The sequence below is a fragment of the Mauremys reevesii genome, linkage group 11 (genome assembly GCF_016161935.1).
Source record: "Mauremys reevesii isolate NIE-2019 linkage group 11, ASM1616193v1, whole genome shotgun sequence".
NCBI classification, from domain to species: Eukaryota; Metazoa; Chordata; order Testudines; family Geoemydidae; genus Mauremys; species Mauremys reevesii.
Window position 1 is genome coordinate 17410421 of NC_052633.1, and position 13774 is coordinate 17424194.

Sequence of the window (13774 nt, forward strand, 5' to 3'; positions counted from 1 at the left end):
TGCCAGGGACAGAGAGCACCGGCGCCTGCAGCCTCAGAGTTCTCTGTCCCCGGCAGGCGCGGGGCCGCGGCTCCTCTTGAAGCCGGAGAGAAGCCGCGACTCTGCGCCTGCCGGGGACAGAGAGCACCAGCGCCTGCAGCCCCGGAGAAGCCGGAGAGAAGCTGCGGCCCCGCGCCTGCTGGGGACAGAGCACCGGCGCCCGCAGCCCCAGAGTTCTCTGTCCCCGGCAGGCGCGGGGCTGCAGCGTCTCTCCCCTGCCATGGCATTGGGGACCACTGGTACAGTACTGTATTACACCTTAAAGGTGAGCCAACCTATGATCGCATTATATGCGATTTCGCGTTATGGCGGGGCGCGTTATTGCGACGTTTGACTGTGCTATAATCTTCAGAAGTTTGAGAGCCTAGTGCGCTTGCTTGGGGCTTCTGCCCCGCAGCAGTGTAGTGGGACTAAGCCCTACGAGAGGCACCTGCCAGTCCTCAGGGCTTCAGCAAGAGCGGAGCTGAAAGCCCCGAGCCCTGGCAGGGGTCTCCCACAGGGCTGAAGCCCCTGGATTCCCTCCCCACTGGGCAGAAGCCCATAGCCCCACCAACCCACCGCAGGGCAGAAGCCCCGAGCTCCCTCCACTCCAGTCTGGTAGGTGAAGAATGGGAGGGTGTGGGGGGGCTCCGCAAGCCACACTTTAACTGTAAAAGAGCCGCATGTGGCTCGCAAGCTGCAGTTTGGCCACCCCTGTTTTATAGGCTAATGTAAATCTGGCAAATGTTTAAGGCTTATTATTTTGCATTTACACTGAAAAAAATTGATTTGGAAAAAAATTTCCAACTAAGACAGCGCAAATTTCTTGTTTTTTCACTCCTATCACAAGCCATTCTGGAAGTTGGTTATAATTTTCCGGTAGAAATCCTATTGAACTTTTTGGATAGCTGTATTCCTAGGGCCACAGTGTGAGGCGTATCTCTGAAAAGCAAACTAACTTCTGTTGTTCCTGTTTCTGTAGGTAAAAATGGAGACCTCCTTCCTACTACAGAAGAGGCGGAGGAACTGGAACGGGCTCTGCAGGCTGTAACTTCTCTTGAGTGCCTGAGTACCATTGGAGTACTTACACAGACAGACGGTGTGCCAGTTCAGGAGCTATCAGATAGAGGGATAGGGGTATTCACCACAGGTGCTGGAGCTCCAGGAATGCAGTCCTTGAGCAGAGAGGTTAACACGGACTTGGGGGAGCTGTTGAATGGGCGTATAGTACATGATAATTTCTCCAGTCTGGAGCTGGATGAGAACTTGCTCCGTTCTGCTACCTTGTCTAACCCACCTACGCCCCTGGCAGGGCAGATCCAGGGGCAATTCTCTGCCCCAGCCAACGTTGGCCTTACTTCTGCCACTCTGATAAGCCAGAGTGGACTTGGGGAGAGAGCCTTCCCAGGACAGTTTCATGGACTTCATGATGGCAGCCATGCCTCCCAGAGGCCACACTCTGCCCAGCTGCTGAGCAAGGCAGATGACCTAATCACCTCACGACAGCAATACAGCAGTGACCATTCGCACTCCTCACCCCATGGAAGCCATTACGATAGTGAGCATGTGCCGTCTCCCTACAGCGACCATATCACATCCCCCCATGCCACATCCTATTCTGGTGATACCTTGGCAGCTACCTTCTCAGCAGAGATGCCCATGATGGCACAGCACTTGCTCCCACCGCAGCTGGAGGTGCCACTTAGCGGGGTGGTGAACCCCAGAACTCACTGGGGAAATCTCCCTGTCAATCTTGGTGACCCCTCTCCGTTTAGCAACCTTCTTGGTGCCGATGGACACCTTCTTTCCACCTCCCTGTCCACACCACCTACCACCTCGCACTCAGAGACCACACAGCCTGCCTTCGCCACTGTGACCCCCAACAGCTCCAGTGTGCTTCCGGGGTTACCGCAGACCAGTTTTAGTGGCATGGGTCCTGCCTCTGCTGAACTAATGGCCTCCACTTCCCCCAAACAGCAACTCCCTCAGTTCAGCGCAGCCTTTGGCCATCAGCTGAGCTCACACAGTGGCATTCCTAAGGACCTGCAGCCCAGCCACAGCTCCATAGCTCCTCCCACAGGCTTCACAGTAACAGGTGCCACAGCTACTAGTACCAATAATGCATCTGCTCCCTTCACCACCTCTAACTGAGCTGATCTGTCTGTATTTGCAGGCAGATGGGGACCCTGTGTTTTCTATCTTCTTTTTCCTCTTTATTGTCCTCCCCTTCCTTTGAAGAGGGTTTTTTTTGTTTTGTTTTGTTTTTTAAAAGAGGAGGTTCAATAAACCTCCTGCTTCCGTACAGACCAGGTGGCCCCTCAGTGAACCTCGCTCTGGTGTTCACATGTGCTGTTTATGCACTGGTGCTCATTTATTACTGGCAGGTTCACCAGACCCCAAAAATGTCCTTAAGGATACAGCACAGTTACTGGATGTAATTGACCTTAGCAGTAAGACCTAGAAATGGGACGATACCTCAAATTACCAATGCACGTTACTGTTTCCTAGGGTTAAGATCAGTGCTTTCCATCCCATTAGCATGTCATGTAGGAAGTTTTTATAGTGGGGAAAAGTCTCTTGGTTTTAAAAAAAATAAAAAAGGTAGCATCTGGGCATGGAAAGTTGGCTCCACACTCGGGTTTTGTAATGGTTCACCAAAGCACTCAAGACCATGGTTCAATTATTCATTTGACAACTCCTTAAAAATAGTCTTTTGACCTCCTCTGTGGGCGTGTGTGTGTTTGAGGGAACAGCAGTTCCTTGTAATCTGCTGCTGAGACAACCGTAGTTGTGTCCCCGTCCGAAATTGGTCACTGTTCCTACTGAATGTTGATTTATTTTCTTTATTTTCGGTTCATTGAGCAGAGAGGGGATTGACTGACTAGGGCAAATAGGTTTTACCTGTTTGCCCAGGGCACTGAGGGTTGTTGCTGTTTCAAAGGTCAGCCCAGGGAGAAAAGACAAGAAAATGGAAAGATTGGAATAACGGTCTAGTCAAGACTCATGCAGAAATTCCCACCAGTGCTGAATTACTGTGGTGTTGTAGTGTTGATGATTTGCCTTTTCAAATGTGGCTTTGTCCAGAACTCTGCGCAGCAGGTGTTTCCTAGCTGAAACTGGAAGAATTCTATTGGTATGTATCCGAATGCTGCCTATTCAAACAAATCTACATCAGGCCCCTTGGGTAAATTTAAAGTTACTGAGCTTCTCAAACTATCTGTTGCTGTTGAGACTCTTTCTATAATAGTCGTGATTTTGTACCAGGAGCCATACGGTTTTTGAGACACTTGTGAGACTGATGCCCTGTATGTGAAGTTGAATGTATGTGGGAACCAGCGGGTACATATTTGTGGTTACCAAAACCAAACTTACTTAAGCAAAATAGGGAAATTCCTTCTATCCACAACACCTTGTTGCTTTTATTGCCTGTTTGCTGAAAACGGTTTTAAGACTCCTTGGTCATAATGTCAGTGTCTTATAAAGGCAGTGGATTCCTCTTGTATCTGTTTCTTCCCTAAAGAAGAATAACAAAATCACAAAGAGTTTGCTTGAATCATTTAATCTCCCTCTTCTCCCTTCCCTCCCTGTCCCAAAAAAGGGAATGTGCTTGAGAAAATTGTGACTTTATAACTAGCCACTATGTGAAAGTAATTCCTACCTGATGGTTATAAAAAGTCTCCATTGTTTGGTTTGCTTCTAAGATGCATATGAGAGAAGATGAGAAAGCAAAGCAAATCTTTCTCTCCTCATGTTGAAGGCAGTTTCATTATGAGGGTTAATAATTTCTTTGAGCAAGGGATTATTCAACTGAGTTCAGTTATTCCCTAGTATGTGGAGAGTAATAGATCTTCCCTCAATGTAGGTATTCTGTTCATGTGAGTGATGATGGGGCCCAAACCCTCTGCTCCCAGACTTCCTGAGGGTAGGGATTGAGATCTGGATCCAAACTTCCTGGGTGCAGCCCATCTCGGGTTTCTATCCCACTAGTTATAGCCATTCCCGTCTTTATAAAAACTTTGTCCCTTTTTAATTGTAAAGGAATAAGCCCTTTGGGTACATCCCTTGCTGAAATTGCAAGCATATGTGGCGGGTGGGGGACGACATTCATTTTCAGGTTTTTGATATTGGGAAGTCCTTATTCCCATACCTGGTAAAACGAGACTTAATATTCTAATAAATCCCAGTGTTCTTAAGTGTGGTCTAAGTTTGTCTGTAACTGATTTAAATGTTTTCAAATCATGTCATAAGTTGAAATGAGGCTTAACAAACCCCACTGTATTGTCCCACTGATTGAGGAATGCCCACTGATATTGTGAAGTGAGGAAAAGCCGATAGGAATTTTTTTTTTTTAATTCTGTTCTCTCCCCTCCCCGCATGCTTGTGAGGAGACAAATGTTTGGTTTGCATTATTTTCCATTGTGTTAATATACTTTCTTTAGTGTATTGAGATGATTGATTGAAAAAGAAGGCTGAACTCGTTCGCCAAATAGGTAAATGATCAATTGTTAAATCTACCAGTATTAAATGTCATGTGACAGTATGTTCTACAGATTAGTTTGAGGATTTTGATTTATGAAATATTTCTGACGCTCATCAAAATTTGTAATGGAACAGCAGCCTGTTCTCTTCTTCCCACACATTCATCACTTCCCTTTACCTACCAGTAGAGAAAACGCTTGGGCCCAATTTCTGATCTCAGTTACATCCGTGTAAATCATGGAGTAATTCTCTTAGCCAGATGAGTTACGATGGATTTACGCCAGTGTAACTCAGAACAGAATCTGGCTCTTAATCTGATCATTTATTTAGGCTGGGATTTTCCAAGATGCCCAAGAGAATGTAGGTGCATAATTCCTATTTGAAATCAGATTCCCATAAGGCAACTTCGGAAGTCTCACCCTTTAGATCTCAGCTTTATGGATCTGTGGGTGATTTTTCCTAAACATTGGCTGCATAACATTTTTCATGAGCAGATTGAGTTTGCAAAAAAGCTGCACTTCTTTAAACAAGTTTTCTATTTGACATGCATTAGAAAAGGAATCCCTATGTACTTTCCAGTACAGAGCTTTGAAGTGGTCAAGATTGTTGCCAGTTGCAGGTTCACCTCATCTAATTGAAGTATAACTAATTTAATGAAGTTACATTCTAGTAAGCAGTTCTGATTTTAGGTCCTAAATCTGCAGTGAGCACCCCGCAGGTGGATCCCTATACCCACACAAAGCCCACTGACTTCACCCACATAGAGTTCAGTGCAGGATCAGCACCATAGTGTTGTGGGAAGAGTAGTGGACCCAAGGACAAGGGGTTATGCAGCCAGACATGTCACTTCTCTCCCGCCAGGAAATACGTTTGCTTCATATGGGATTTGTCTTGGTTCTTACGGCTGCCATTGATATGGTTCTCATTCACGCTCTCTTGAAAAGGGTGCATCTCCTATAATACAGCAATTAGCACTAATTACCCTTTCACCAAAGAGTCAGTGTAGCAATTCCAATCCGTTTGTTGAAATGATCAGTATCTGCTGTGCCACTTATACATGAAATGAATAGAATAAAGCTAGTTTAGTAACTAAAAATTATGTTCTTTCTATAAATTTGGGGTTTTAAAGAATTAGAAGGCATTTGACAGAGAAGTGTAGAAGCAATAATGTCTTTTTGGGTAGTAATGTCAGGTGATTTTAGCACAGAGGCATAAGAATTGGCGGAGATTACACTCTTGACAAAGATTAACTTTGCTTGGACAATTTATGGAGGCTGGCCTGGTTTATAAAGCAGCTACACCTAATATATATTCCATACAGTGAGAATTTCCCTTGACCATTCAGTTTATTAGTTAAATTTAGCACTGGCGTAAGCGGACTCAGGTTCCATTGGCTGTTTAATGGGAAAAAGGGGGTGAAATTAAAGGCTGGTCCGTTGGCTCTACTGCTTGCTATATTATGAGAAGTACCTTTTGAATATCATCCACCTTTCCTTTGGTCAAGACGTTTGTTTGTTTCCTTGCCTCTGTTGATTGCCTTTATGTATTTGCACATCTTAACAATGAACATTTGTTCAAAAATAACTTACTGCAGTTCTGCTTAACCTACTGAGTGCCAGACTATGCAATAGAAGGACTCTCCAGTTTCATGTCATAGGTTCATGAAACAAAGGACTGTTTTCTTAAGCAATTTAAGGTTCTCATTTGGTAAGCATTTCTAGGGTCCCTCCTTGAGAAGCTTGTAATCTGCCAGCAAACATTGGAGATGAGATTGCAAGCGCAAATGCAAGAGAAATATTTTTGCTGTCAGGAATGTGTGTTTGTTCTTCAGTGGGAGGGAGCAGACGAAGCTAACTTTTTAAAAAAATATTAGCTTCATTGAAAGTTATATTACTGACTTCATGAATTGCTTTCTTTGGAGATCATGATCCTAATATTTAGACATTGAGAGGTCAGCTTCTCAGCTGGTGTAAATTAGTATGGCTGTATCAGCTTCATTGAAGCTGTGCTAATTTACCAGAGCTAAGGCTCTGGCTGCGAGAGTCTCACCAGGAACACAGAACAGAATTGAGTTTGTTAAAGCTTTCTCTGACCGTTGAATTACCCTGTTGGAAAACGAAGTTCACCAAGGAAGAGGAAAATGAGTCCTTTGAGAGTATGCCTTCACTTCAGAATTAGCCCAGGCATCCTAGTCTGGGCACCTGTGTTAGTGTAGACTGGGTGTGAGCCACCACTCTGCCCTCCCCCCCATGTGTCGCTAGAACATCTGGGGGCATGGCAGGTGGTGCTGCAGTCAGCTGACCTGGTCTGATTCTTTCCCAGGGAATTGTGGGAGAGCTTGTCCGTCATTGTGAGCACACAGCAGGGGGGGTGAGGGGAACATGGGAAAGTCCTGGAGAAGTGACAGGCTCTAACCCACATCCCCAGCTGTGCACTAGGTTTGTGTGTGTGAACAGGAGGGGGGTTGGGGCAACACTTGAATAAGAACACTGGCTAAGTGTAGTGAAGACATACACTGAGATGGGTGGGTGTGTCTTTAGCCTAATTTTCCTCTTCAGCAGTTGCTTTTATCAAAGGGCTTGTTTCTCTTCTTGCCAGCAAAGGAGCCTTTAACACAGCCCCAAGGCAAACTGAAATAGCCCAGATCAGATGTGGACCCAGAATTCCAAGCCCCATGTTGCTGGAAGCATGTTTAACTGAAAGAATAGATTCAAGCTGCTGGACCCTCAGAACGTTCTCATAAGGCCCTTTAACTTAGGCTGGGAGCGGACGAGTGTTCTGGGCTGCTCCTCTTGCTTCCTTAAATTTCATCCCCTCTTTCCCACTCTCTGCCATCTTTTTTCATGCTCCTCCACCACCACCCCGACACACAAAATTGCCAGTCATTTAAAATCCTGTATGATTGATAATGAGCAAATATTCTGATTGTTTAAAAAAAGGTTTAGGAGAGGTTCCTGCGAGTCATAATATAAGTTTGGAAGTCAGAGCTACAGTGCAATAGACTATTGAGTAAGAATTCACAAAATATGGCATAAAATGAAAATACCATGTGATATCACGTGGCATTACCAGTAAATGGTGAGCTAGCTGCTGAGAATATAACTGTGGTCGCAACAGAGAGAGCTCTGTATGCTCAGGAACATTACATGTAATCTTTTTCTTCCCATAAGTTCCTTTTATTTTAAAGGAAGTTGCCAGTAGAAAATGACCTGGAAAAACTTTATGGAATTGGCCTTATTTAAAATACAAAGTTGATAAAATACCCTCAAGAAGAACCCCACTAAAGGACGATGATTATGATAATGGGAAAACAACATTCAGATTAGTTAGGATTTAACCCAGGTCTTTCAGAATTGGTTCATGATGGACTTTGGCTCTATCAGAAGGTAAAAAACACTAGTAAAATATACTGTTTGTGTGAACTAACAGAGGTTGGGGTAGAAAAAAGCTACTCATTAGCAGAAGAAAGCAAACTGCAACCACATATCAAAAGGCAATTCTGTGATCACTGGTGGCTGGGTCTATATGGGAAAAATGACTGGATTCTCAGGAGTTTTTCCTAAGCAAATCTGTAACTCTGTTGGCTGTGTCATGATTCAGTTACCTCTCTTGTTTTTCCCTCACCTTATTGTGGTTTTTCATGCCCTAGTTTTCCAATTATCATGGAACAAGGATATGTAGTGGAAGCATGAAAGAAGGAAACAGACTTTGAATTGCAGTTTGGAGGTGGCATTTGGAAGTTTTCCTTTTTTTTAGGTAGCCTGAAGTCTTGAGTTGGCACTTTTTTTTTTTGTCTTCCCTAGCTCATAGAATTCAATTTGAAAACAAATAGGATAAAAAAATAGGCTTTTGATTTTTAAAACTGTATATATTCAGTGTAGGAAAGTGCATTCTTCATTCCCCCTCTCCTCCGCGGTCCCCAAAACACACACACGACCACACACACACACACACAGATTGTATGTGTGTGAATTGGATACATATGTTGAACTTGGTCTAGTAAAACAAAAATGTTTCCCACCTTCAGTCCCCACTGAAGTAAACTGTGGCTAGGTAATGCTCCCAAATCTCTCCTGGAAAACTTTAACTGTGATGCAGATGGCTCTAATGCAGCTGACTGCTACACCATTGCTTATACTTTGGAGTAGACTGATTTACCCTGAAATGACTCTCTAACCTGCGTCTTAAAAAGTACAATTGGTTCCAGTGGAAATAGATCCATTCTGAAGTGATGGACAGTTTGGTTCTCATACAACGTACATCTGTTTAGAAGGGGTTGAACCAGTTTCTCTGAACAGTGATAATTTTCACTGTACAGTTTTGGGTATGTCTCAGGGATTCCTTGTGGAAATAAGGGCAGTTAACATAAAAAGTAAATAGTTTTAAAAGTAAATAATAATTTAAGGTAGAGCTTCATCTAAATGAGAGCGCAAGAAAGAGAAATCTTGTTGAGTTTTGTAGTCCATGGTGTCTGGCTTAGGGACTTTTTCTCTTCTCGGGGTGCTCATCTCAAATTCAACATACAGAATCTTTTTCCATCACGCTCAGCTTTAAACTTTTATTTAAAGATACCCTTCCCCAATGAGCTTTCAGAATACTTATTGTAGATTTTAAGAGAAAAGGTATATTAATTTATGCTATTAACATCACCTCATAAATTATAAGTTTTATACTAAAGCTGTATTGAGTGTAATGAATTATGTTGCATATGTGTTTTTAATAGCTATAAAATTATATACAAGCTTTTTTGGAAAAACAAAAACTAGTAAAGCACCTTTTTACACTGGATCTTTGCCGTGTCAAGGTGTACAGCTATTCTTTGCTACCTTGCAGATATATAAAAATAAAATGGTACCCTGTATCAACAAAACATAGATCTCTTGTTAACCTGTCCGTATATTACTGCTCCTATAACTTTTTTTTTTTTTTTGGCTACATCCTGCAATAATTTATCTGTGGTTTGTACCAGTAATGGTTAGTTAGATGTTTAGTTACAGGGTAAATAGATCAAATTAAAAATCCAACTACTGAAGCTGGAAGTTGTGAACCAAGTTTTTAAGAACTTTTTTTTTTTTTTTTTAATGTATTTGTTTCCAGTTATGCGAGTTGGAATTTGACAAGACAGAACATTAAATCTCGGAATCCACAGTGTCTTATTCAGGAACTTTCTCCCCTCCTTTCCTTACAAAGGAATTCCCACTGTGACTTATAAATAGAATTAGACTGCTTGTGTGCATGTATGTATTATATACACACACAAAAATATGCATTTTGGGGGGGTTGTATGTGTGATATGAATGTGTATACTGTACGTAGGTCATAGTTTTTGTAAAGAGAAAAGTAGTTGAGAGGTGATGGAATGTACTTGTAGAAATGTGATTATTTAGTAGGGGGTTACTCTGTCCTCACTATTGTAAACCAAACTCTCTCTGCTACATAGTCTTCTGTTATAAGGCTAACTCTGATATCATGTTGATTTTATTCTTTTTAATTGAATTGCATTGAGCCCTGTTAAAATGTCATGAAAATCCCAGGCTCCCAAGACAGCCTTAAAAAAAGGAGGGTGAGTTGTATTCTTAAAGAAAATTTTAAAATGAGATTATTTATATTTAGGGTGGTGAGATATAGGAATTAATGTCCATTTTCAAGTTAATACCAGAATCTCCCATACTCTGACTTTAGAATATGTTGTCAATCAGTCATCCTTGTGTTTTCAGGTTAAAAAATATTGAGATGGGTGATTTTTTTAAATTTTTTTTTTGGAACCGGTCTCCATTCTCTTTAAAGGGTTTCATTTTTAAAGTTATCTGATTTGTTTTCCTAAGGGGGTCTGTGTATTTTAATTGTAACCAAAACATTACTGCTGGGGACTTACAAATGTATACAAAACAAAATTTACTTCCAATCCTGAGAGTTTCATTTGTGCTGTGAATTCTACACTGAATTATGGGCATTTAAATTTATTCATAATTTGAGAGGGAAATGATGTATCTGTGTGGGAGTTCTTACCTGAGAGACATAGGAAACCCAAAACATTCCTACTTATTCTCCTTGTCATCCTGATATTCATCATTACACCATCCAGGCTGGAGAGAGTAAAATCCTAAATGATGCACGTTCTGTTGCTGTTAGTTTGAATCATGAAAATTCTGAAACTTTAAAAATCTGTTTATTAGAACAGAGCTTCCAGTGTTACAGATATTTCTAATTTGTTTTGGGCAACTTTTTTCCTTAAAAAATAGTTGCAAATCCAGACCTTTTTTATGTTGTTGAACTAGGTTTTTTTTGCATCCCCAGCCTTTCAAATATGTTTATATGTTTTTTTTAATGATAATTCTTATACAGACGCCTACAAAAGAAGGGCAGGGAGGTGGAAGTTGTCTGAGGCCTTTTCCTCCCATTAGTTGATCATAATGGGAGTTACCAGCATAAACAATTTTATGCATTTATGGGGAAGAATAGAGCCCTCTTGTGTATATCTGTATAGAGAGATGTATATGAGATCTGGGTAGCACTTTGCTGAACGTGGAATTGCCCTCATGATGTGCAGTACATACATATGAATGTAGCAGATCTAAATCTGTATATACATACATGAAATGTACATACATATCTCAGACACACAATATATATTATGTGTGTGTGAGCCAGATCCAGATATGTATAATATCCACAAAATGCGTGTTTAACCATTAAGCAACTGTCACAAATGAAGTTATAGTTCCAGTGAGGAATTTGGATGGCATAAATTGCTGACTTCAGTGTTGTAACTATTGATCTTGTTACCTGAACCCTCAAGATGGAATTTCCTGGTACATTTTTGCTTATGTTTATTAATGTTTTGTGAGGCCTCTTCCAATACCCACCTCTTATGCTGCTCTACACCATTACCTTCATCCCAATTAATCTCCTACCCCAGCATTTCAAAATCCAACTTCCATCAGCAGTCCGCTTTAGAGCCTGATCCAGTTCTCATTGTACTCAATAGAAGGATTCTGATTGACTGCAGTGACAGCTGAATCAGGCCCTGCACACGCACACACTGCTCTCCCGATTGTTCATGTAAATCCAGAATTTCAATGTGACTGTGGTGATTTTGTTTTGCGATGTGAACTGAAATACTTTTTGAAAATGATATACAAAGCTGTTCAGTGTCCCAGAATGTTAAGTCAAATGCATGTTGAGTTAAAAATTCAGAATTGTAAAACAAAATAGTGAAAATTCAAGCCTTCCTTTTACTTTCCTGACAAAAGGAGAGTTCCACCTTCTGAATCCACAGAAGCTTAAAGCAATGCTGAGAATGCAGCTTTGTTCTAGGTATTGGTGATTTCATCAAATGTCTCGAGAAATGCGGATCTCTAAATTCAACCTTAGAGACTTTAAAAAATAAATCAGTTACCCTTTAGGATATTTGAATTAATATCTTCTGTCTACTCATGTATTAAATTATTTGACTTTTTCAAAGAGTCTTTTGTATTTCTTGTTTTAAAACCGTATTTTAGTTCACCTTTTTAAGCTACATCTGGATTCAATAACCTTTTAACAGAAAGTGACAGTTAAAAGTCTACTCCTGGCTAACCAGTATTTTAGTTTTTCCAATTCTGTTTTCAAGTCTTATTGCTTTCAATATTTTTAATATTTATTTTGTCACAATTCAGCTATGGAATTTTGTCTTACAGACAATTCTGTAGGAAAATGTAACCTTATGGTAATGTTTCTTCTGTGCTTTCACATGAAGACTTCTGTAATACATATGTTGGGGCGTGTGTATGGGTGTATCTGTGTGCTGAGTGTGTGTGTGTATGTATATATTTACATACACACATATATATTACACACAGTATTTCAATTTACATAAACGTGGAGAACACATTCATAGGTTCCTGATATATACTCATGCATATGTGTATTAAACATGTATATAGAGTGTAGATATATTGCATATACACATGTATATGTGTGAATTTTGGTTGGCAATTTTTTACATTTAGCAAAATGCTGTCCCTTATGGAATACTTTCACTGAAACTGCATTTATATATAATGAACAGAAAATAATCAAAATTTTATTTAAAAAGGAGACTCTTAATTATCCAAAGTCATTTGAATAGTCTTTTAACTAGAAGGAGGTTGTTATAAAAAAAACCTACCATTCATCATAAAGGCATCAGAAAGAAATTAAGACACTAGTTTCTATTTTTTTTTGTTCTTTTTGGTTTTTCTGAAGCCAAGGCATACGGTAATCAGGGTTTTTCCTTTCTGTTCAACTAAACTGCTAAAGACTCACATTTTCCTTAAAATGTTCCTCCTCCAGACTTTCTCTACACAAATATTTTTGCATTGTTTGCCTCATACATTCAATAATATTGATTTCACTAAGGAGGCTTTAATATTCTCCCACCTTTGCAGGAAAAATGTCAGTTCATTATTATATCCAGTGTCGTAGCCATATTGGTCCCAGGATATTAGAGAGACAAGATTGGTGAGGTTATATCCTTTATTGGAGCAACTTCTGTTGGTGAGAGAAACAACTTTTGAGTTTACGCAGAACTCTTCTTCTAGGAAACTTACTCGGAGTGTCATAGCTGAATACAAGGTGGAACAGATTGTGTAGCATAAGTAGTTTCATATTTCAAGGGACCATTCAAGGTGAAGTGGCCTATTAAAACCCCTCCAGTCATGGGGGGGGGAGGGGGAAGTTAGTGGGTTATATATTGTTGTAATAAGCCACAAATCTAGTGCTCTATTCAGTCCATGATTTTTATTGTCTAGCAAAGTTATGTATTTAAGCTCCCAGGCTCATCATTTGAAGGTGTTGTACAGGTTTCATTGGAGGATGAAGACTGAGAGATCAGATATAGAGTGAGCACTTCGTGAAAAGTTTCTGCTCACAAGTGATAGGGTGTTTTTGTCTTTTATCAGTTTTGTGTATGAGTTCGTTCAAGAGCGTAGTGATTGTCTCGTTTCGTTTAATGCCCAGTAACATCTATGTAGGTGAAATGAGACAATCACTATGCTCTTGAATGAACTCACACAGAAAAATAAAGACAAAAACATCATGTTACCTGTGGGTGAACACTTTTCACAAAGTGATCACTGCATATCTAACCTCTCCGTACTCCGCCTCAAAGGAAACCTGCACAAGATGAGTCTGGGAGTTTAAATTCATAACTGTGCTAGACACTAAAAATCATGGACTGAATAGAGACATTGGAGTAATCGCATTTATAGATTTACAATAACCTGTAATCAACTAACACGGCTCTGCAGCTTTCATG

At 40.7% G+C, this 13774-nt stretch overlaps 1 protein-coding gene across 2 annotated transcripts in view; it reads left to right on the forward strand.

Moving 5' to 3' along the window:
• INO80D (INO80 complex subunit D) overlaps positions 1-13382 on the forward strand; it is a 59894-nt gene extending 46512 nt beyond the window's left edge. For both annotated transcript variants that reach the window (XM_039494695.1, XM_039494694.1), the window contains one exon: positions 1001-13382. In XM_039494695.1, coding sequence (XP_039350629.1) covers positions 1001-2169 — 1169 coding nt within the window. In that variant the 3' untranslated portion in view covers positions 2170-13382. The remainder of the gene's footprint in view (positions 1-1000) is intronic.
• The last annotated feature ends 392 nt before the right edge of the window (positions 13383-13774 follow it).